Consider the following 24,229-nt stretch of genomic DNA (forward strand, 5'->3'; position numbering starts at 1 on the left):
AGTCCTCTCTCCCTGACCTCTACGTGTTGGAGTGCTCTGGGACTCACTGGTCACACTCCTCCCTAGGCCTCCTTACCTGTCTCCAGCCTCTGCCTTCGTTAATGACCCTCTTTGAATCCAACCGGTTCACCCAACTGTCCCGCAGAGGACACATTCAGGTGGAAGTGCTGGCATCTCGAAGCAAACGTGACCAGCACCTCAGTTGTTCTACCATTTTCCTCATCTTAGGAAACTGCAATACTGTTCTTGCCCAGGCACAGATCTTGTGAGCTACTTCCTCTTTTCTTTCTGACTCCACAAGAAGGCTCTGAGTGAATGTTAATTCTGACTTCAACACATGTCCCGCAGACGATGACGGAGTCTCCCCACCCGTCCTGCTCTGACCTGGGTCTAAGCCACAGTCATCCCCCCTGGAATACTGGGGTAACAGCCTCCTACTTGGTTTTCCTGTCCCACTTTTGTCCCTCAACCCCCAGCAGGCTGTTTTCCACTCAGCTTTCAGAATGATCTTTTAAAAACACAAAAAAGATGACATGCCTCCTTCTTCCCATTTCACTCCAATAAAACTCCAAGTCCATCCTAAGCTCTGACCACCAGGGCGGGGTGCGGGCTATTTCCTGACATCTCCATCGCTCTCCTCTTGCTCACTCCACACCAGTGGCCTTGCTATTTTGGGAACCTACTGAGGACACTGTTAACCAAGGGCTTCATTTTTCTGCTTGAGACCTCCTTGCCCGAGGATCTGTGTGGCCTACCCATCTGGTGACTCAGGAGTCCGCTTAAATGCCATCTCCCAGGAGAGCCTTTCCTGGTCTAAGCAGGCATGGTCTAAGCAGAGGCCTCCTCCCCACCCCTCTCATATTCTTCTCGTTTTTACTATCCACTGTGACACTTAATGCTCAACATTATAAATTAGTTTTATGGATGCCATCCCCCACGAGAAGAGAGGCCACAGGTGCCTGCTGTCTACTGTGGACTCACTGGCACCCACGATGCGTCCAACACAGACAGGGTACCACCAGACATCAGTGCTTTCTGCCGAGTGCAGCTGCCCTGGACAGTGGTCCCTGCTCAAGCTCTGTTCACAGGGGGAGCTTGTTAAAGTAAACTGACATGTTGGTATTTCTCAAATCCTCTTCCCAAGAAAGAAACAAAAACCAATACCCCAAATAACACTGGTGCATCACTGGTAGCTATACAAAGAAGGTTTCAGATGGGCAGTAGCACACGCCTGTAATCCCAGAAATTTGGGAAGCGGAGGCAGAATTGCAAGTTCGAAGTCAACTCAGTAAGACTGTGCCCCCCAAAACAAAAACAAAGACAAAAACAAAAACAAAAATAAAACAGAAAAAGACTGGGGAAGCAGCTCAGTGGTATAGCATTTGTCTAGCATGCTGGAGAGCCTGTGTCTGACTCCCCACTACTGCAAACAAAAAAAAAAAAGAGAGGGGTTTCAAGAGAAAAACTCAAAATCTCTTAGCTAAAATAGCTAATATATTTTGAGAGGAAAATACTTTCAAACACCACCAACACATTAGCTTTTCTGGTTATATACTTTGAGTATCAGCAAGGAACCTATAGGTCACTGCACTGGTTTTCAGTGTGTCAAGAGAAAAAATTTGTGTGAAATTACTTTTTAAAGGGGGTGAGAATAAATGCACATCGAGAGCCTTCTGATGCACTGGCTGTACCTTTATTATTTTTACCTTGTTCACTAGTAGTTCTGTGATGTAGGTTACCATACACAGTTAGATAATGTCTGCATTGCACATCTAAGGCTATACAGCAAAAGAATCAGAATTAGTACAAATACAAGAACTATATTTACATTCTGTATACTCAAGCTCCAAACATCAGATAATATTTACAAAATAAAACATGAAAATGAAAATCCAAAATTAATAATGTACATTGTTGCTAATGTGCTCAACTCCTTCACTGGGGAGAGATCAGTTTGCAAAAATCTTGGTTCAAAAAGGCCACTTATGCTTCATGGGTTTTGTTATAGCGTGTGAAGATGGTGACGAGAGACTTCAATCTCAACAGACAAGTACTTTAGAGCCACAGTGTCTTAAGACAATGCCTTAAACATAAGAAGGCTGGTGGATTCCTCAGGTGAACTGATGCCAGAACACACAGCATGAAAAAAAATGAACTGGAAGACATGAAACACCGCGCACGACAGCCAGGGTCTGGCAAGAGGCCAACCTCGGCGTGCACTCCCACCTAAGCAGCCTTCTGGCTGTGAGTGTTTTGTTTTTGTTTTGTGGTGCTGGGGATGGAATCCAGGGCCTCATGCATGAGGCAAGTGCTCTGCCACTGAGCCCCAATCCAGCCTCTGGCTGTGTTTTTACTTCAGTCTAATATAAAGCCTAATTTCTTCTTTTGAATGATTGGGGGCTTTTGTAAGATTTTACAGGGCTCAAACACTAACTTCATAAATGGCCTTTTGAACAACAGCAGCAAATAATCTCTCAGCAGACAACCTTTGACCTGCTCCACATGGTCTCCGTCGGCTTGTGAACTCGGCAATCACGAACCTCGGTGGACAGCTGCAGTGCACATGTGCAGAGTCCTATTCAAACACATTCAGCAAACCTTCTGAAAGCAGCAGCAGAATTATTCTTTTCTTCTTAAAGAGCAAGTTAACAATCACATTTTGAAATGGAAACCCAAAGGAAACACAAAGGACCCAATTCAAACAACCCCTGATGCTGTCCAGGAGAACCCGAGCAGAGCCCAGCCCTGGAGCGGGACACAGGAAGCTTTCCCACAGGTGCTGCACCCAAGAGAATCCTCCTCTTCCAGTCCAACGTGCAACTGACTACAGCTGCATAAACACACAAATACCTTACAAATTAAATATCCTTGTAAATTAGACAAGTAGCAGCAGGCAATAAAGTCTTTGCTTTGGAATATGTGCCAGGAGATGTCACCTCATTTTTAGATCCCAAAAGGTCTTTCAAAATGATCTTATTTACACCTTTACCTAAAAAGCTGAAAAATCCATCCATCTCTAATATGAGTAGCTCTCTAAAGTATAGCTGAGCTGGGGCAGGTAAAGTGATAGTGGTTTCTTAGCTGGGAAGACTTTCTCCCTCACATTAACAATTTCCTGTTTAACCACGTTTGGGGTCCAGGTGCCCACCCAGCCACTAGCAGCAGGCTGGTCTGCGCTCCTGACTGTGTGCAGGGGCTGGCTGGCCCCCCACAGTCCTGGCCTGAGAGCTGACTGACTCCCAGGCTGGCACACAGAAACAGGGACAGTTTGAGCACTGCTTTGGGGCTGGTTGAGGCCATACTTCACTTTGGTAGGATAACAGAGAATGGGGAAGAGAGGTAAGTTTTACCTGTCACACGTTTTTCTGTGGCGAAGTTTTCTTTCTTGATTTTTTGTTTGAATGAATGCTTTAAGTAAGAAAAATAAATAAATAAGCCACCAGAAAATGTAGTTTCCTTTGGGTTGGGTCTCTTTGAGTTTCCTGCTACCATAGCTTCAAAAACAGCTGTTCTCTAAACCCTCTCCCCAGGCTTCACTGCAGAGGCAGCCCTGTTTGGAATGGGACCCTCAGTATGAAACTGTTCAACTGATTTCAATATAGGTGCCAAGATAAGGAGAGGAACCCACAGTGGTTGTGTGTACCATCGGCCATGGTAGAAGGTCCTGGGGATGGTGGAAAGCATGCCTGTCCAAGTCCCTCACAGGACGTGGCCACTATGCTATCTGGTTTTCCAGTGAGGCCTTCTTTTTGGGGCATGTGATGAATACAATCCAGTTTGGCTCATTCTAATGTGTGACCCTCCAAAGCAAAGACTTTCCAAGCCAGTTTTGAGTTAGACCAAAAAAAAAAAAAAAAAAAAAAAAAAAAAAAAAGCCACACAAGTGCATCCCAATTTCGCTCTTCCTCAGGTTTTCTTCCCTCGCCCGTCACAGATACAACGCTTCTGTCCGACTCAACAGCAGCAACATCACTGATTTCATTTTACAAGTGGCCTTCAAATTTCATCTTCACTTCCCTGAAATCACCATCAGCTGCAGTCCTAAAGCTGTCTCTCAGCACAGACAGAGCCTGTAGGATTGAGTGTACACCAGGAGAGCATGTGTGTCCAGTAGACTATGAAGACTTCTAACTACATTAAAAACCTCACATGCTGCTTAGGCAACAATATTAGTGACCCACGTTTTAAGGAGAGAGTTTAAAAAATCCACCACAGATTTTATTGATCACTCTTCAGGTAAGTCCGGCTTCTATATTTCTTTTATTAAGCTCTCCGTGATTCAATTTTCCTCTTCTTTCCAAAGCAATCTTAAGTGAAAACCAGAGACCTGGTCTTCAGAATTGAGCCCGACCTAGACTACAGATCAGAAGTGGAGTCTAGGGGATGACAAGCCTCGCTAGTTACTGCTCTGCAGACATGTGAGAGCCTCTGACCTACTGGAAAGTAATCCAGCCACCCACTACCTGTGAGTGGCCAAGAGCCCTCACTCCTGTCAAGAGTGGCGTGAGCAGGTGCTTTCCTGGAAGCCTGAGCAGTGGTGAAGCAAAGGTGAGTAGGGGAGTGAAGGGTGGCATGGAGCAACCCCCATCACTGGCAAAGCACTTCAAGAAACATGGGGGCTTTCTTTAACCCCAGTCATTCCTATAGAACCTACTGGCAGCTAAAAGAAGCAGTGTTATCTTCCTTGCTGGTCTCTGGCAATGGGAAGACCTGGCCTGTCAGAAGGAGAGGAGACTGTTGGCAGTGAGTGCCCTCCTTTCTCCTTGGGTGGTTATTTCCACACTACATGGAGTGGACAGTAACAAAGGAGGAGAGACAGGGCAGGGTACAGCAGCAAACCACGGGGCAGGGCTCACTGCATGCACCTCAGGTCTTTCTAGTTTTGTTGGGAGTTGGTCTTAATCTTGAGATCCAGAAAGCCAAGGCTGCCATGTTTGCTTATTTTATGACTACGAGGTGATGAGCTACTGGATTCGCAGGGAGAGTTCCAAATTTATACTGAAAGCTACACTTCTTTGATCAAAGGGAGCTACAACAATCAAGGCCCTAATCAGCATTGTTTGTCACCAGAAAGTGAAATGCTCCCCCTTGTGGGAAATGTGTGCATGACACTGCTCTAATTTCAAATATGCCACCCTTAACGTCAACAACAGAACCCCGAAACTCCTGATCAAGAGCCTCCCTCCCCGTGGGGAAGAGCAGTTCACAAGGCTCCTTCTGACTGCTGCCTTCACAGCCTGCTGCCAGGTCCGGTGTCTTGTGAAACTCCCTGCATCCCTGGCCTGTCCCTTCTCACAAGGCCAACAGCAACCACTCCCCCAGTCGACTGAAAAGGCCCCTCATGCATTTCCACTCCACAAAATTCTGTAACCATACTGAGTAAGCCCCCAACTTGACTCAGAATCTTAACTGTCCCATTTTTGAGCCCACTACAACTTTTTCCCTGAATGGAAATGCAGGCATTAGCCACAGAAAGAGACAGAAGGGGGGAAAAGGTAAATTTTTTTCTCAGGGTCTAACAAGGCCAGATGCTTTCCTCCCTTAGTCTCTAAGCCACCCAAGAAAAATTTAAACGATATCACAGAGAAAAAAAAGTAACCTTGAAAAACAGTTAGAGGTATTATCCAAACCAACAGTTGAGACCTCAGTGGTGATCACAATGGGCCCTATCATACAAAAGGAAGCCAAAGTACACCAAAAAAATAACTTGGAGACTCCCTGGATCCCCTCAGGTGTGTGTGTATGTGTGTGCGCACTGCTGTTTTTACATCTTTTTTCCTTTCGTTAGGCCACATGCTACTAAAAAATCTTAGCACAAGAAAAAAGGAAAGAATACAGAGCCATGAAGATGGGCAACAGGAGAACTAGAAAAAGTGCTGGACGAGAGGGAAGAGTAGTTAATTAACCACAGGGTTACATACAGGAGCAACCGTCAAGAATCACAAAGAGAATGAGAGGTAACACTTCCTTTATCTCTTGAAGGTGAGTGCAGCTCAGCAGTCGCTTAGTACTTCGGCTGGCTGGGGCATCTGCGGGAGAGTTTAGACCTGCGGGACGAACAGGAAGCGTGATCAGGAAACTGGATCCAGGTGTTCCTCACCTCGCAGGTCTTTCTCCTCTGCAGGTCCAGCTCTTCTAGGTTGAGGTCCTCCCCACTCTGGGGACCCTGTGGCTCAATCACAGGGCTGAACAGTGGGAGACACTAAGGTCCTTACAATCTTCCCTTTACTTGGTGCCCTAGGCCCCACCTGCAGACCCTTCCGTGAACAAAAAAAACAAAGGTGGTCAGCAGGTGCACGTGTGACCCGAGTCTCCTCGGTGACCAGGATATGAGGAGAGCCTCATCATCACTCTGCAGCTAACCGCAGTCCTGCCCTCCTCCATCCCCACCTCTCCTATTTATGTGGACATCTCTGAAGCCAAAAGCCCAGGGGAGAAGGCCAACAGAACAACTCCTTACCTTATCGTGCCAGCAAGGAGTGGGTTAAAGGCATATAACCAGTCATTCATGTCTTTGTCATTGAGAGCCTGCAGAAGGACCCCACGGTGCTTTGTGCATACAGCAAAAGTGTTAGGTGTCTGAAAGAGACAGAGGTAGGGGAGAAGGTTGCTGCTTGGGACGAGCAATGGGGACCGTCCTGCCACATCTGCTGGTTCACAGGGTATACAGAGCTTCAGGCTAAAAGTTCAAGGAGTTCAAGTCTACAGGAGGATCCATACCACACGACAGAACCCTGAACTCAAAAGGGAAGGCACATGTGGCAGTGAAAAAGTCAGGGCAGGGCAGGACTGACCTTCAGCATGGCCTGCTGGTCCTCGCTGTATTCCACCTGTGCTGTGGATAGGTTAATGATGCCACGCTCCACAGGATCCTTGTCACTGTTATAGATGAAGACATAAGGGCGGCGGACCACGACAAAATGTTTAGCCCAGTTGCTGGAAAGTGGCTCTTTGAAATGCAGATATCCTTTCTTAGAGACCACTGAGCTAAAAGGATAGTACAAAAAAGTTAGTTTCTCACAAAAAGAAAATGATCATATGCTGAGCACAATGATGCATGCCTGTAATTGTAGTCACTGGGAGGCTGAGGCAGGAGATTGCAAGTTCAAGGCCAGCCTCAGCAACTTAGCAGGCCCTAAGCAACTTAGAGACCTTGTCTCAAAACAAAAATAAAAGGGCTGGGGATGTGGCTCAGTGGTAAAATGCCCTGGGTTCAGTACCCCAGTACAAGGAAGGAACAAAGGAAAGAAAGAAGGAAGGAAGGGAGGAAGGGAGGGAGGAAGGGAGAAAGGAAGGAAGGAAGGAAGGAAGGAAGGAAGGAAGGGAAGGAAGACAATCATGAGCTGAGTACCATCAATGGTCTATTTGTCCTAGATTCTTTTCAGCCAAAGCAATACAGCAAAGAGCAAAAAGTGCCCCAACACCAAGCTGAGTCAGGTGCAGATTCCTGACGAAGTACAACTGGGGCAGAAACCCAGTACAGCCCCCTACCCCAGATTCAAAGTGCACTAGATGAGAACAGGTTCACACACATGGGGTGGAAGTAAATTCTTGCTGATTTTTTATATCTGGTATCCCTGGGGAATATAGTACTTACCCTGGTCTAATTTCTTCAATATCTGGAACAAGATTGAGAAATTCATTTTTTCCTGCTCTGGCCAGATAGGGTGTTTCCACAGCTGGAACAATCTGAAACTGTTCGAATTCTGGGCAGGGACTAGAGGCTCGGGAATTGGCTTCTGGGGTCCTTTAAAAGAGAGAGGTTAAAAACAAAAGGGTAATGAGAGTTTCAGTAAGGTCAAAGTATCTTGGGCAAAGTCACCTCTCCAGGAGGGTATGGTTCCTCTCCCTGAGCACCAGTTGCAAATGTCAGTTTCAGAGAACTCAGCTGAGTAGACAAGCTGGGATCAGAAAGTTAATACTGAATTCTACTGGTGTCCTCCTGGAGTTGCAAGAGGACACTGATGATTGCTGAGGTTCAGTTATCTTCTACTCAAAGGCCCTCTGAACACAAGTTCCTGAATGAGAACTCTATTCCCTTATGTTTGTTTTTAGTTATGCAGCCAAACCTGGAGTGGTTTTCAAAATGTGGTCCCAGTGCTTGCCTAGCATGCGTGAGGTCCTGGGTTCTGTCCCCAACACAGAGGAAAAAAGGTGATCCCTGACTAACAGCAACAGCTTCATCTGGGAAATTGTCAGATTCAAATTCTCAAGACTGTAACTGAGACCTCCAGCATCAGAAACTCTGGGGTCGGGGGGTAGGGGGGCTGCGATTGTGGCTCAGTGGTAGGGCCTAGCATATGAGAGGCACTGGGTTTGAGTCTCAGTTACACATAAATATAAATTTAAAAAGATATCATGTCCATCTACTAAAAATATCTAATAAAAATCTAATAAAAATCATGTCCATCTAACTGAAAATTAAAAAATAAAGAAAGAAGAAAGGAGCTCTGGGTGGGGTCTGGTCGGCTACAAGACTCCAGAGGATGCCAGTGCGCTAATCTGAGACCCCTGTCTTAGGGAGTAGCACAGTCAACAAATGGGAAGGACTGGGGCTGGGAAGACAGCTCATTGGTAAAGTGCTTGCCTTGCAAGCACAAGACCCTGGGTTTGATCCCCAGCACCGCAAAAAAAAAAAAAAAAAAAGGAAGAACCTGGGTACCTAATGGCTACGCAAGCAGAGTTGCAACAATAAGCTGGACCAGTTCTTAGCACTGTCACTGAGAAAGACACTCTGGGTTCTGTGTGGTTTGTATCTTCATAGAGCAGCTTAGCCTAAGATGGTATCTCACTCATTCTAAGAAACACATTTTTTTTTTAAAACACTACCACTTCTTAAATTTTGATGCCTCTTAACAGGTGACAGCATATTAAACTGAGTTACTTCTTTTTTCTTACTGGTGCATAAAATAATCTTATAGTTGATGGCATCCTAAATTTAGCATCATTCATGAGAAAACACTCCAGCACATTTCTGAACACTGCCATGGGGATAGTGCTGCCCTCGCTGGGAACAGAGCTAAAGGAAGGCTGGCGTTTTCCCTGGTTCCCAGTCTGACTTCTCTCTGAACTCTGGGCACTTACTTCTGGTCCGCAGAGTTGCTCCTAGCGTCTACCAGAGAGGGGCAGGTAGAGGAGGGAGTGAGGGTGGCACTGCTGAAACTGGACACGGAGGGATCCCGTCCAACTGGAGAGAGATCCGACAACTGGAAGCAAAGACAACAAACAGCCAGTGAGATTCAGCAGGAAAAGCTTCTTCTTGCCAGGTGCAGTGGTGCATACTGGCCATCCTAGCAACTCGGAAAGTTGAGGTAGGGGGATTGCAAGTTGAAGGTCAGACTCACTAACTTAGCAAGACCTTGCCTTAAGATCAAAATTAGAGAGGGCCAGGAACGTAGCTTAGTGGCAGGGCACTTTGGGTTTAATTCCCAGTAACCACAATAAATTATAAATAGACAAATAAAATTTAAAAAGCTGCCTCTGCCATAGGCTTTGACAACCAGTGACTTCCTTTCATAAATCTGCTTTAGAAAGTCACTCAAGAAAATAAGCCCACAGGTCGGGCAGTGGTGCACACCTGTAATCCCAGCTACTCAGGAAGCAGAAGCAGGAGGATCCCAAGTTCAAAGCCAGCCTTAGCAACCTAGTGAAGCCCTAAGCAATTTAGCAAGAACCTGTTCTCAAAATAAAAAATAAATGGGCTAGAGATGTAGCTCAGTGGTACAGCACCCTTGGGTTCAATCCCCAGTACTGCAAAAAGGAAAAAAAAAAAAAAGGTGTCAAGTAGTAGTAAGCACTACAGTGAAAAATAACATAGTGTGGTGTGGAAAATTCCAGGGGGCTGTAGCTTGTGACAGAGCAGTTAAGGAGGCCCACTCCACACAGGCAATCTTGGAGCAGAATAATGGAAGAAGCCAAGCATGGGAACATCTAGAAGAAGGCTCTTTCAGGCAAAGGAGTGGTGAGTGTACAAAGACTCCAAGCAGAAATGAGCTGGGAGTGTTTAAGGAACAGCAAAGGGTCACGCTGATGAAGACAGAGAAAATGACATAGTTCTCTGAATTGTTCTCCTCACTCTTTGCTGAAGGCAATGGGTTTTATGCCATCAAGAAAAAGCCTTAAGACTTTCTTGTGCCCTGTCATATACAAACATACCACTTCTCCCCAGAACATTCTTCTCCAAGGGATTCAGAGAGAAGCCCAAAATGTCCTTCCTCTGATAATCACTCTAAAAGACACACAGATTGTTATCTTGAGAAGTCAGTGTTCTGACTCTGAAAAATCAGATACACTTTCAAACGTAATTCTATGCTCACATATCAAGCCATCCAAAAGCAGCAAAAGCTGGGGATAGAAAATCTGGGATGCTAAAGAGAAACTGGTCACCAGCACACTGGCTAACAATGATGGCTTCAACATCTCACCTTACAGTCACTGATGCTGCCATGAACTTGGTTGAATTCTCGATTGAAAGTGTGGGTGAGAAGCTGCAGGCACTGAAAAAGAGAAAGAGAAAGTTAATTTGAACTTTAGACTTCAATGGCTAAACAAAGCCCTGGGATGCAAGGTAGGAGGGGAACTGACATGCCTAAAACTCATGCTGGACCTCAGATGTTACCTAAGCAGTCCTGGAAATTAAGTACATGGCAAGGGAAGTCCAGTATATGTATAATAAAAATGATAAAATAAATAGATTTAGTTGGGCATGGTGACACATGCCTATAATCCAAGCAACTCAGGAGGCTGAGGCAGGATGATTGCAAGTTGGAGGCCAGCTTCACCGATTTAGCGAGGCCCTAAGCAATTTAGTGAGATCCTGTCTCAAAATAAAAAAAGGTTGGGTATGTGGCTCAGTGGTTGAGCAACTGTGGTTTCAATCCCCAGTACCAAAATAAATATAATAATAATAATAATAATAATAAATGAATTTAAAAAGGTCATTCTCAGCAGGATATGTGGCATACATCTGTAATCCCAGTTATTTGGGAGGCTAAGGCAGGAGGATTCCAAGTTCAAGGTCAACCTGAGTAGTTTAGCAAGAGCCTGTCTCAAAAATAAAAAAGAATAAGTGCTGGGAACATGGCTCTGTGACAAAAAGTCCCTGGGTTCAATCCCAAGTGCCTAAAAAAATAGGCATTCTCAACATCACAAAAGTGAATCACTGTCAGGCATGGTGGTATGTGCTTGTAATCCCAGTTTGGGAGATTGAGGCAGGAGGATCATTTGCCTAGCATTTACCTAGCACCCATGAGGCCCTGGGTTTGATCCTCAGCATCACATAAAAAAAACAAAATAAAGGTATTTAAAAAAAAAAAAAAAAGTTCAAGGCCAGTCTTCGCAACTTAGCAAGGCCTTAAGCAACTTAGCAACACACATCTCAAAATAAAAAATAAAAAAAAGGATGGGGGATGGAACTCAGTGGTTAAGAGCCCTGGGTTCAATTTTTTCTGTTTGGTTACTGGGGACTAAACTCCAAGGCACTTGACCACTGAGCCACATCCCCAGCCCTATTTTGTATTTTATAGAAACAGGGTCTCACTGAGTTGCTTAGTTCCTTGTTTTTGCTGAGACTGGCTTTGAACTTGTGATCCTCCTGTCCCAGCCTTCCAAATTGCTGGGATTACAGGCGTGTGCCACCATGCCTGGCAAGAGTTCAATCTTCAGTACCAATTAAAAAGTGGAAAAGTGAATTACTGAAAACACCATAGTATGGAAATGCTTAAGAATGTAACAGTAGGGCTGAGTTGTAGCTCAGTGGTAGTGCTTGCCTAGCACGCATGCAGCACTGGGTTTGATCCCCAGCACAACATAAAGCTAAAATAAAACAAAATAAAGGTATTGTTTTTTAAAAAAAGAATGTAATAGTACCCTTTAATTCTCAATACATGGAGACTTCTGGATGGACAAGTTTTCCTAAACAAACTAGGAAACTATTAGGTTATGAAAACAAATACAAAAGCCCTCTCACTTCATATTTTCTTTTCAGTTAGTTGCCTAGCAACTATACACCTGGGAGTCATCCTCAATAACCCTCTTTTTTCCCACCATTTTCTCATCAGATTCCCCTTCCTCTTCATCCTCACTAAAAAGGCTTCAACTGTCAGGCACAATGGCTCATGCCTGTAATCCCACCAATTCGGGAGGCTGAGGCAGGAAAATCCCAAGCTTGAGGCCAACCGCAGCAATTGAGACTGCTCAAAACAAAAAATAAATAAAAAGGGTTGGGGATATGGTTCAGTGGTAAAGTACCTGTGGGTTCAACTCCCAGTAACCCCTGATCCTGGCCAAAAGAAACATTTCAAGATGGGTCTGGGGATGTTGCTGAGTGTCAGAGTGCTTGCCCAGCATGCACAGGCTCTGGTTAGATCCTCAGCACTGAGCCCCCACAAAAACCGATTTCATCATTTCTTACTGGATTACTGTATGAAAGGAGTCTCCTTTCCTCAGTGATTCTCTTCACTACGAATCCATTCTCTTTATTGCTGCCAGAGAAATCTTTCTCAAAAAATAATGTTTAAAATATTTCCATGTGGGACTAAGGATGTAGCTCAGGGATATACATGTTTAGCATGCATGAGACTCTGGGTTTGATTCCCAGCATTGGGGGAAAGAATGCCCACACGACTCCTAGGATCCACTTGAAACTTTTGTGCCCCACACAGTGCCCTGGTCTATCTCCCGTGCCTCTTGAATATGATCTCCCTTCCTGATCATAGAAGAGGCAGCTGGTTCCCCTTCCTCTAAGTCCTTATAAGCCTCCCCCTAAGAGAAACATGCCTCTGTTGTAATCCTAAGCATAAAGCAGGAATTGAGTCTTATTTACTTCTGCATTCACAGTGTAAGCACAGGCCTTGAATCAGTGTATTGCAAAGAAAGTGGCGAAAATGAACAAACTGCGAGATAAGTTCAGAGCCTAGAGGTAGGGACGCTCAGCCCGGGAAGGAGCTCTCACCTTGGTAGCCAGCTCTTTCTCTCGATCCACCAGGCTTTCGATGTCTGCTGAGTCGTAGCCACTGCTCTCGCTCGGTGTGATGGCACTTTCAAAGGTGGTGGTTGAGATCTGAGATGAGATGCTGGTGGAAGTGCTGAGGGTCCCACTGCTGAGGCTGGGGGACAATGAGTCGCTCATGGATTTGGGGATGCTGTCACCAAGTCTCTCACGCAGCAGGAGGAAGTGGCGGGTTTTCTCCACCTAAGAAGATCAACGCTATTGCCTCAGCAAACACAAGGCTCATTAGGGTCTTAATAAGCAAAATATTATGGTACATCATCACAGAAAACTGAATGAGCACATGGAGAAGGCAGAAGTTAAGGCTGGGACGGGGGCATTCTGCAGCAGGTACCTCATGTAGCAGCTCTAGCTTCTCCAGCTCCCACTGATGCTCCAGTATGAGGCTGTCTCCACGTGGCCGCCAACCTGCTAGGTTCTCTTCTCCCCGCACGTATGCCACTGAGGTATCCAGGACTTTTCTCCTCCTCCTCTGCATGCCTAAGACAGAGCAAACATTTTTTTTCTTCCCAGAGAAAAATTCAATTCCAACTTTAGGTTAAAATGAGTTGTTAATTCTTTTTATTGGGTAGTGCTGTAAATCCTATCCAGGGCCTCACACATGTGAATTACTAATCATTATCACAGCAAACTAACAGTGATTTCAAGATCTATAAAATTTTGTTTATTTATAAAAATTTATACCTTTCTCTCAAAGAAACTCTCTGAAAAAAAAAATTTTTTTTTTTTTTTTGTGGTGTTAGGCATGCCAGTCAAGCATTCTACCACTAAGCTACACCCTCATCCCTTCTGAACTTTTTTTAACTGAGTTTTATATTCTTTGATAATTATGAAGACTGAAATGCAACTTGAAAAAATGCTTAAGTTATTAAGTGAAAAGACAGAGATATTAAATAGTCTGTACACTATGATTCCAAATGCATAAAAATATACCCATATGAAAAAAGTGGGAAGGGACTGCACACACACATTTAGTAGCTCAATGGTAGATGACAGATGGTATTAGTCCCCATTATTTCCTATCTCTCTCTCTCCCTCCCTATCTCTATTCTCTCTATCTATTTATTTCAATACTGGAGATTGAACCCAGGGCCCCATGCATACAAGTACTCTATCACTAAGTTACACCCCCAGTCCATTTTATTTTTTATTTTGAGACAGGCTAGCCTTGAATTTGCAATCCTCCTGCCTCAGACTCCTGAGTACCTGGAATTATAGGTGTGCATCACCATGCCTGGTTTCCCATTTATTTTTCATAAATGATACATTAAATTTTATAAAGGAAATATATGAACTTATATTATTTTAAAAAATTCTTCAAGGAATTATCTGGATACTAATATTAACTGTGACTGGGACTTAGAGTCACAGCCAAAGTCTTCTTTATCTAAATCTTTTCTGAGGGCCCTGACTTCTTTTTCATGTATATTCTCTAAAATGACTCACACCGCTAAGATAGGAGTATAGCTCAGTGGTAGAGCATTTGATTAGCATGGGCAAGGCAGGTCCTGCGTTTGATCTCTAGCACCACAAAAAATATAATAAAATAACTCAAATCCACATTAGTCAAATATTTTTTAAAAATCTGTGCAAGGGCTGGGGTGTAGCTCAGTAGTAGAGTGACTGCCTAGCATGAGTGAAGCCCTGGTTTCAATCCCCAGCACCACAAACAATAAAAAAACACCCCTGTGCTTATGGTTTGAACGACTCTTTCAAAACTCATGTTGAGCCAGGTTTGGTGGTGCATGCCTTTAATCTCAGCAACTCAGGAGGCTGGGACAGGAGAACTGCAAGTTAGAGGCCAGCCTCAGCAATTTGGCAGGCCCTAAGCTACTTAACAAGACACTGTCTCAAAAAAAAAAAAAAAAGACTGAGGATATAGCTCAATGACAAAGGGCCCTGGGTTAAATTCCAGTACCAAAAAACTCCCACAAAACTCATGTTGAAATTTAATTGCCTTTGTGACAGTATTAAGAGGTGACACCTTTTTAAGAGGTGATTACAGCTTAATACTGTTATCTTGGGAGTGAGTTAGATACGGAAGGGAGAATATGGGCACCCTCCCCTCTAGTTTCTCATGTTCTAGGTCAGGGTTAGATTCTTAAGAATTTGAATTTTTTTCTTTTGTATCCAGGGTCTTGCACATACTAGGCAAGCATACTACCACTGAGTACAACCCTAGCCCAGAACGTGGATTTCTGACAATTTCCAAGGTGAAGTTGCTGCTGCTGCTCATTAATGTTATAATGCTAAGTCATCTTTGGGCTAAAGTGGTGGGGAAAGGGGTTATGATTTTCCAAGCCAAATTCATTCTAATTCACTCAAAAGTTTTATATTTCATGGCCTAGTTAACATTTTGATATAATTTTTGAAACTATTTTACATATCATAAACCAAACAATGTTGCAATTCTGAAAAAAGGTAACTCTTACCACCATCACTAAAGCTGGTTTGTAAAACATACATGGTTTCTAAAAATTTTTTAATCTATCTACATAGATGGCTCAAAAAAAAAAAAAAAATTGTTTCAGAGTCTCACTGAGTTCCTTAGGGCCTTGCTAAGTTTCTGAGACTGGCTTTGAACTCAAGATTCTCCTGCCTCAGCATCCGAAGCCCCTGGGATTACAGGTGTGCACTACCATGCCCTGCGAATTTCTGTAATACACTTGCAACATATCAAGATAATTATCACCTCCACAATCCATGGGAGCTTACCTGGACTGCCTGTGTCTGCCATTTTGCATAAGCTGAGTTCATAAATCCCAGTGACTCGATTGCTATTTGAAAATAAAGTAAAACTGCTTCATTTCTTATAGGTTAATCTCAATTCCATCTACTTAAATTCATCTGTAGGGACTGTAACCCATCTCAAATATAACTACAGCTTTTTCTTATCAGTCACTGTTCTTTTCCTATTTTGAACTAAAGAGTAGTGTATTTTTTCCTCGGAGGAACCTGTTTTCATCTCAATCATTTGACATCTACATTAAAGCATGATATGAAAACTAAAAATTTGCATTTTGTTACCATAAAAGAGAATAGATGAAAGGGAAAAGGTCTGACTGGAATAAAATGATAAGCAACGTATTCTGGGGATTCTGAGTGGGAAGAGGCATACCTTAAATATGCATAATATTAAAAAGAAAAAAAAAATCCTAATTTAATCTGTTAGAAATACTAATAGTGCCCTTTGGTACCTACAAAGCTGTATGGGAAGTGTTCACGATGTAATATTCCTCCTTTCTTCATTAGCTTGTTCATCCAGCAACATTTTATTAAATGCCAGATGCACGTCACTGCACTCCAGCTCAGTTACTCAGATGGTTTATAATTTGCAAACTAACCACAAAACAGCAAGCTGGGGACGACTAAAGACTGCTGATTCTGTTGCACTGGTCGAAGGAACTGCAAGGTAAACTCATCTCAAAAACTTACGAGTCTGGTGACTTTGAGTAGCCACTGCCAAAAAGGTTGCGCAGAGAGCGTGGAGGCGAGATTTTGGCATCTCGGGAATAGAAGACCATGCATACATCCTTGGTGACAACAGCTGGCTGGATGCAATGATCCAACTGGAAGCAGACAAGAGCAGGTGCTGTTTAAGTACAGCAGAGTACCTGTGACCAGAGGCTGTGCAGCAGCATATTTGGAAAGCTGGCGCCAGAGGTGGGGATAGAAAGGTTTCAGATCCACCAGTTGTTTCAACAGAAACTGAACATATAATATGTGGAAGGTCAGGTGGTATTCATAATAGACACATTTATTTTCCTCTGAGATTAAATGCTGTTATTACCATTGTTCAAAGAAATTGAGGCATAGAGATTTTTCAAAACACAGGGATTTGAACACAAGGTGTTTCCAGGGTCTGAACTGTTAAACCACTCCTAAGCTCCGCGACAACCATGAAAACAAGAGGTACTACTTTCTTTCTTTCTTTCTTTTTTTTTTTTTTTGCGGTACTGGGGATCGAACTCAGGGCCTTGTGCTTGCAAGGCAAGCACTCTACCAGCTGAGCTATCTCCCCAGCCCGTACTACTTTCTTAAAGTCATACATTCTTTAAAAGAACGGTGACTGGGTTACTAAAGCTTAAGTCATCATAAAAGTTGGAGTCTTTTGACTAAATAAAGCACAGGAACACAAGCTAATATAATAGTCAGCAAAGTATAATTAAGTTGAAGAAAGAAAGGAGGATGAAGTAAGTCAATCTTCCCTGATTCCTCCTTAACTTGCCCAATGTCCTGGACTGGCTACTCACAATCCGTGAAGTTCTGAGTCTCCTCACCTCTAGGTAGGCTGACAAAGTCATGTAGATCTTTTCTCCGTAGGGTGTCACCCGGTTCAGAAGAAGGGAGTTATGTAGGGAGCTGTCCCATACTGCCTCAAAACGGTAGAAGGTCCTGAGGTCAGAAACACATGAGGGCATCAGCCAAAAGCAGCTGCTGATACCTTAGTCCAGGTACCAATTCTGTCAGTGATCCTAAGGAATCCTACACCATTTATTACCCACTGTCTCCTAGGAGGAAAAAGTACATCCCTATTCTCTTGCCCTACCCATCATGAAGGGACACTTAGCAGTGCTCACACTGTTTTTCTTTTGGGACAAGCTTCTGTCTATGAACATAACAATTGTGTGAGCAACTAAAGAGATTAAGATGAGAAGGAAAAATGAGTATGTCTAGAATCTTAGAAAAACTAAGTAAGCTCCCTGTCACTCAATGATGAGAGCAGGAATAAAATATCCAGAAATTTGTAAGCTTCAGTCTTCATATCACCAGAGCTAATCTCCGTAGTTCAGTTCTGCTGAGCCTCAGAAACATAATACATCTGGGAGCCAGATACGGTGGTGTATGCCTGTAATCCTAGCAACAGCTCAGGAGGCTGAGGCAGGAGGATCGTGAGTTCAAAGCCAATCTCAGCAATTAGTGAGGTCCTAAGCAACGTAATGAGAAATAGTCTCTAAATAAAACATTTAAAAAAAAATATGGCTGGAGAGGTGCTCAGTGGTTAAGTGCCCCTGGGTTCAATCTCTGGTACCAAAAAACAAACAAACAAATAAACAAACAAACATACATACATCTGGGAGGCTTGCTGGTAGGAACAGGTGAAAGAATTTTAAGTATGGAGAGTCTTTTTATAAATAAAAGAGTTGATATTTCAGTAAAAGATCATTTTTTAAAAAATCTGGACACAGTGGTGCACACCTGTAATCTCAGCAGCTCATGAGGCTGAGGCAGGAGGATTGTGAGTTCAAAGCCAGCCTCAGCAAAAGTGAGGCACTAAGCAACTCAGTGAGACCTTGTTTCCAAATAAAATATAAAATAGGACTGGGGATGTGGCTCAGTGATTGAGTGCTCCTGAGTTCAATCCCTGGTACCACTCCCTCACACACACACAAAAAAGATCTTTTTTTTTAAAACATAAGAATCAGCTGTTACCATTCATTACTTTTTAAAAGGTTCATTTTTTTTGGTATTAGAGATTTAATCCGGGGGCGCTTACCCACTTAGACACAAGTTCAGTCCTTTTTATTTTTTATTTTGAGACAGGGTGTTGCTAAGTTGTTGGGACTTGCTTAGGTGCTGAGGCTGGCCTTGAGTGTGTATTTTCCTGCCTTAACCTCCTAGGATGCTGGGATTATAGGTATGTGTCACCATGCCCAGCAAATCTTATACTTAAGAAAGAATCAGAAGCTAAACTTGGAAGATACCCACACACAAAAAAATTTTTTAATTGTTCTAATATCATTTTTCCCTACTGTTAAAACACTACATACAAGTTGACATTTGCTCTTTCAGTTTAGCAAGTCTCATCTGAAACTGCTGGGTCTGATGGCAGTTTTACAGATCAACTCCAGGTTCTCCCTCATCCTTCCCTCCTTGTGATCATGACATGTGTCAGAGAAGAAGATTTGTCTACTCCACCACCACTTGCTCTCCACAGTGCACCTGATTCACCTAGGAAGAGGGTCTGCACCCTGCTACTAGGTTCCTTCTTAGTCCAACCCAAATGGTGACTTCACAGGTTCTGCCTTTTCTAGGTCTCCTGTGATAATTAGCAGGCAAGTCCTCTCTAAACATATCTCAATGCTTCATCCTCTGGAATGAAGTGAGGAAATGACACATTTCTAAGAGTTAGTTCCTTGAATCTTCCAAGTGCCTTGTGTGTGAGGTGTGGTCGTGTCCCTTTGTAGTTGCTTCTTACTTTAAATCTTGTAGGAGTAATTCTCAAATGGCTAGCTTTTGAAGCAGCAAGCTTGGGTCAGAAAAATTTTCTACAAAGACACTAAGAACTATACATAGAAGCAAGTAACAAGACAAAGTCACCAAGTGACTTAAACAGCAACTGAAATGATAGACAACAGAAGACTTTCCATGGCTTCTGGGCCTAGAAGGCATCCACAGAGTCCTGCTTAGATAAAAAAAATTTTGTTGTAATTTGGTTTAAGACTAATTCTAACATTCACTATTACAGCAGAAGCTACCTAAAAACTCTATCACCTTAGTAGCTGTTCTTTTATTGTGTTGTTTTTTTTTCAAGGTACCTAGACTAAGGCCTACCTGTCATATGGTATGGGGACAGCCATACTTATATTAAAGACAAAAGAAAAAAAAAATAAGGCCCCTCTGATGAGAAATTTGTATCACTGCTGCCTATACTTAGTGATTCATTTATTAAGTTCTGAGTTCTAAATGAGCACTTCCTCAGGCCATTCCTAAATATGGCTCTTTCAACTGAGGCAATGTTTTGAACTTGTATAGGAAAGAATCTTCACATTTGTGTTTTCTTGTAACCTAAAGTGCAAACACTGGCAGAAACCTGGCTAACATAAAGGAAATTTTGACTTCACTAAAATATTCCTATACTGGAAAAAAATCTGGGTGTTTTCTTTTGGAGTTGCTACAACATATTCTGTTGGAATACCCACCAAAGATGGCAAGTCTTTTTTTTTTTTTTTTTTTTTTTTTGGTACCAGGGATTGAATCTCAGGGGCACTCAACCACTGAACCACATCCCCAGTCCTTTTTTGTATTTTATTTAGAGACAGAGTCTCACTGAGTTGCTTAGTGCCTCGCTAAGTTGCTGAGTTGACTTTGAACTCTTGATCCTCCTGCCTTAGCCTCAGGAGTCGCTGGAATTACAGGCGCGGGCCACTGTGCCAGGCTCCAAGGTGGCAATTCTTTTTTTGTTTTGTTTTGTTTTGTTTTCACACAAGAGATTTTAAGAAGCAGACAGGCAGAGTGTCTCCCTGCAGGATGAGAGAGAGAAAATGAGAGAAAGAGAGCGAGAGAGCACGCGTACACAAGAGAGAGTGAAAGTCAGGAGGAGAGAGCATGAAAGCGAGGAGGACAGTCAAAGGTGGCAATTCTTGAGATGTGGTTGTAAGAAAGACTCTTGAGATTGGTAAGCAATGTCAATTAAAAGAAACTGGCATGAGCCAGGCATGGTGGGGCATGCCTATAATCCCAGTAACTTGGGAGGCCAAGGCAGGAGGATTCCAAGTTCAAAGCCAGCCTCAGCAACTTAGTAAGGCCCTAAAGCAACTTAGAGAGACTCTGTCTCTAAATAAAATATTAAAAAGAACTGGGGATTGGTTTCATGGTTAAGTGCCCCAAGTTCAATTCCTGGTACCAAAAAAAGAAGTTGGCATGAGAACCTGGGGTTAGAAACGGCTGAGTCCCAGTGCACACTTTTTCTATATGGTTCAGGAGGTGGTGAAACTTCATTGCTGCTATATTGCCAGATTCCAAATAGATTCCTAAAGATGTTCTGACCAATGTAGGACCAAAGTAGAAAGAGGTTTTAAGGAGACTATTAAAAGTATACATTCACTTGCATTATTAATTGTGAACAATTTAAAAACCAACTTTTTATGGTCACAACTGATAGACATTTTTTTTTTTTTAAATGGGTGTTTGGGAGTAAATCCAGGGCCACACGGGTGCTGCAAGCACTCTAAGCCCAGTCCCTGATCAATCATCTTGAGTTCACTAGGAGACTCTGAAAAATGAACTAGATGGAGTCCAGTTAAGATATTTGAGCTAGGTATTTAGCTCAGTGGTAGAGCACTTGCCTACCACATTCAAGGCCCTGGGTTTAATCCCCAGTACTGCAAAAAAAAAAAAAACAAAAACAAAAACAAGAAAAACAAAAAGACTTGGATCTGGCAATATAGCAGCAATGAAGTTCCAGACCTGAGTCTGATCCACAGTGCCACCAAAATAAATAAATAAGATATAAACTCATATTGATAATGTCAGCCAAATAACATTCAGGTTATGTCATGTACTGTTTCTTTTAGTTTCCTTCCATAAATCAAATAAAGGAAGAGATGGAAAAACTTTCTTCACTAACCCAGATTTTCTTCTATTTCAAAAGAAAAAATCAGGTAAGACAAGGACCCCTGACAGAAGAAAGAAAAATGTTCACAAATATACATAACATTTCTTCACACCGACTCAGCTACCCAAATAGCCAAAGTGGTCTCTACTATCATGAAAGACAAAACAAAGAAGAATATGAGGGGTTTTGCAAGGTTTTGGCAGAGCAATAAACCCTTCAAGCTTTTGAGAGAGAGAGAGAGAGAGAAAGAGAGAGAGAGAGAGGGAGGAGGGACAAAGAACAGAATGGGCTAGGGTTGTAGCTCAGTGGTAAGAGTGCTTGCCTCACATGTGTGAGGCACTGGGTTTGATCCTCAGTATCACATAAAAATAAATAAATAAATAACAAAGTATTTAAAAAATAAAATAAATTAAGTTGATTTTTAAAAAAAAAATGATATTCCATATAAAGTAAGGGGAGATGGGCATTCCACTTTGCAAAGTAGAAAAGAAAAGCTTGAAGGGGCACAAGAATAAAATGGACAAGCTTAGTGAAAGGAATGAGAAATAATTTAGAACTCTAAAAATCATTTGTGAAGTTAAATGTGAAAATGTACTCACATCAGAAAAACCCAGAACACAAAGAATAAGGTCTTGCTCTATCCTAGGCACAGCTTAGGTTTACATGGGGAACAAACCACTAAATTAAAATAGCAATCAAAGCAACATAAGACATAAAGCATTTTGATAAACTGGAATCTTTATGTGCAAAAAAACAAACAGAAAATACCTAGGAATATCCTTATCAAGAAAGAGCCTGCAAAAACATAGAAAGGGCTTTTGTTAGTGTAGCAACAGAGGGAGGAAAAAAGAAAAGAAAAAGAAGCAGCAGCAACAGCAACAGAAAACATGTGAAAGACAATTTGCTAATAAGCAAAGTGAATTCAAGTGAACAATTAACAAACATATTGGGACACAATTTGATGCAGTGTTTACAATGACTTGGGTCCCTCTCCCGAGACATTCAATTAAGGAAAATGCTGGGAATAGAAAGGAATGTGGAAACCACTTCAATTAATTACCTTTTCTGGGGGGATTTAATAATTGGGAATGGTAGGAAGTTGCTCTAGAGCTAAGGAAAAACTAAGTCAACATACTGTAGGACTGAAAGACAGGGTAGTCCCCATCAATTATATTCCACTAGCAATATATTAAAAATAACAAATAAGTGTGTGTGTGTGTGTGTGTGTGTGTGTGTGTGAAAAGACCTCTAAGATACGTACCTAATATACCCAGATTGGAGTTCTGTAAGTTTCACTTAGAACATTAGGCCTTAGACAATTAGAACAAAAGTTGTCTTTCATTAGCGACTCACCATGTTAGGCTTTACTCTTCCTTTTCTTAAAATATAATGACTGAATGAAGATTGCACACTTTAAACTTACCCACTGTCAGTAGTACATTTTTGGCCCAAAACCTGTTTATGCCAGTTGTGCTTATTATTATCTAATGAAACATTAAGCAAATTAATAAAATATGAAGACAAAAAGAATTCTTGGCGCTGGGGTTGTGGCTCAGTTGTAGAGCACTTGCCCGGTATGTGACGCACTGGGTTCAATTTTCGGCACCACATATAAATAAATAAATAAATAAATAAATAAATAAATAAATAAATAAATAAAATAAAGGTTCATTGACAACTAAAAAATTAAAAAAAAAAAAAAAAAGAATTCTTGTTCCTATGAAAACTGAATTAAATGTTTTCAAAAAATTGTTTTGGGGGGGTACTGGGGAGTAAATTCAGGGGCACTTGACCACTGAGCCATATTCCCAGCCCAATTTTGTATTTTATTTAGAGACAGAGTCTCACTGAGTTGCTTAGCACCTTGCTTTTGCTGAGGTTGGCTTTGAACTTGCAATCCTCCTGCCTCAGCCTCCTGAGCTGCAGGATTCACAGGCACGCACCACCACAGCTGGCATAAAATTCAATAAATTTGAGTTGTTCAAAAATAGCTGTTAAATGAAGTTGGAGTAAGATAAATGTGAAAGAAAGGGTAAAAATCACAAAACGTTTAAATGATAAAAAATTGAGATTAAATTATAAAAATTTTAAAGGATTTTGGATTTAGATTTTCTTTCTTTCTTTTCCTTTTTTTTTTTTTCTTTTTGGTGGTGTTGGGGATTGAACCCAGGGCCTTGTGCATGCAAGGCGAGGCAGGCACTCTATCAACTGTGCTATATCCCCAGCCCTTAGATTTTCTTTATAGGCTTTCTAATTCTTACTCCACAAAACTGAAAATCATAGATGATTCCAATAAATAAGACTGTCATTAAAGAAAAGGCCTTGGCTCTGCAGGAAAAGCTTGATAAGAGAATGTACACAACATATAGAGCTTAAACTACAGCAAAATGTTTAAGGTGTCTACCTTTTCATCATTCTTGACTTTAGTCAACTTTTTTATTAACTAATTTTAAGGTTCTATTATATAAGATAAGCTACTTCTAAAGAAGCCAAATTAACTTCCTACAGCCTGACCTGCTGCTGGGCATGAGTCAAAGAACCTTTCAAGCCAAGGGTGGTGGCACACGCCTAATCCAGCTACTTGGGAGGCTGAGGCAGGACTGCCAAGTTTGAGGCCAGCCTTGGCAACTTAGCAAAACTTTGTCTCACAATTTAAAAAATAAAATTTTAAAAACAAGGGGGAGGATATAGTTCTGTGATGGAGTGCCTCTAGGTTCAATCCCCAGTAACCAAGGCAAAATATAAAGAATCTTTCAAGCTACTCTAATGCAGGCAAACTCTGCACAAACAGCATTTAAACTGAACACCATTTTTCCCTGTGTACTCTGTTAAGTATCCTAAGAACATTTAAGATAAAATTTTCATAACTTCAAGAAAATATA

At 42.2% G+C, this 24,229-nt stretch overlaps 1 protein-coding gene across 10 annotated transcripts in view; it reads right to left on the reverse strand.

Annotated features, from left to right (window-relative positions):
- Nucleotides 1-1,671: 1,671 nt before the first annotated feature.
- Kif1b (kinesin family member 1B) overlaps nt 1,672-24,229 on the reverse strand; it is a 148,996-nt gene continuing 126,438 nt past the window's right edge. For all 10 annotated transcript variants that reach the window (XM_047541980.1, XM_047541955.1, XM_047541924.1 and 7 more), the window contains 11 exons: nt 17,290-17,404; nt 16,445-16,578; nt 15,725-15,786; nt 13,344-13,489; nt 12,953-13,192; nt 10,425-10,496; nt 9,085-9,206; nt 7,598-7,747; nt 6,795-6,987; nt 6,461-6,579; nt 1,672-6,047 (listed from right to left, as the gene is read on the reverse strand). In XM_047541980.1, coding sequence (XP_047397936.1) covers nt 6,005-6,047; nt 6,461-6,579; nt 6,795-6,987; nt 7,598-7,747; nt 9,085-9,206; nt 10,425-10,496; nt 12,953-13,192; nt 13,344-13,489; nt 15,725-15,786; nt 16,445-16,578; nt 17,290-17,404 — 1,396 coding nt within the window. In that variant the 3' untranslated portion in view covers nt 1,672-6,004. The remainder of the gene's footprint in view (nt 6,048-6,460; nt 6,580-6,794; nt 6,988-7,597; nt 7,748-9,084; nt 9,207-10,424; nt 10,497-12,952; nt 13,193-13,343; nt 13,490-15,724; nt 15,787-16,444; nt 16,579-17,289; nt 17,405-24,229) is intronic.

This window comes from Sciurus carolinensis, chromosome 1 (genome assembly GCF_902686445.1).
Source record: "Sciurus carolinensis chromosome 1, mSciCar1.2, whole genome shotgun sequence".
NCBI classification, from domain to species: Eukaryota; Metazoa; Chordata; class Mammalia; order Rodentia; family Sciuridae; genus Sciurus; species Sciurus carolinensis.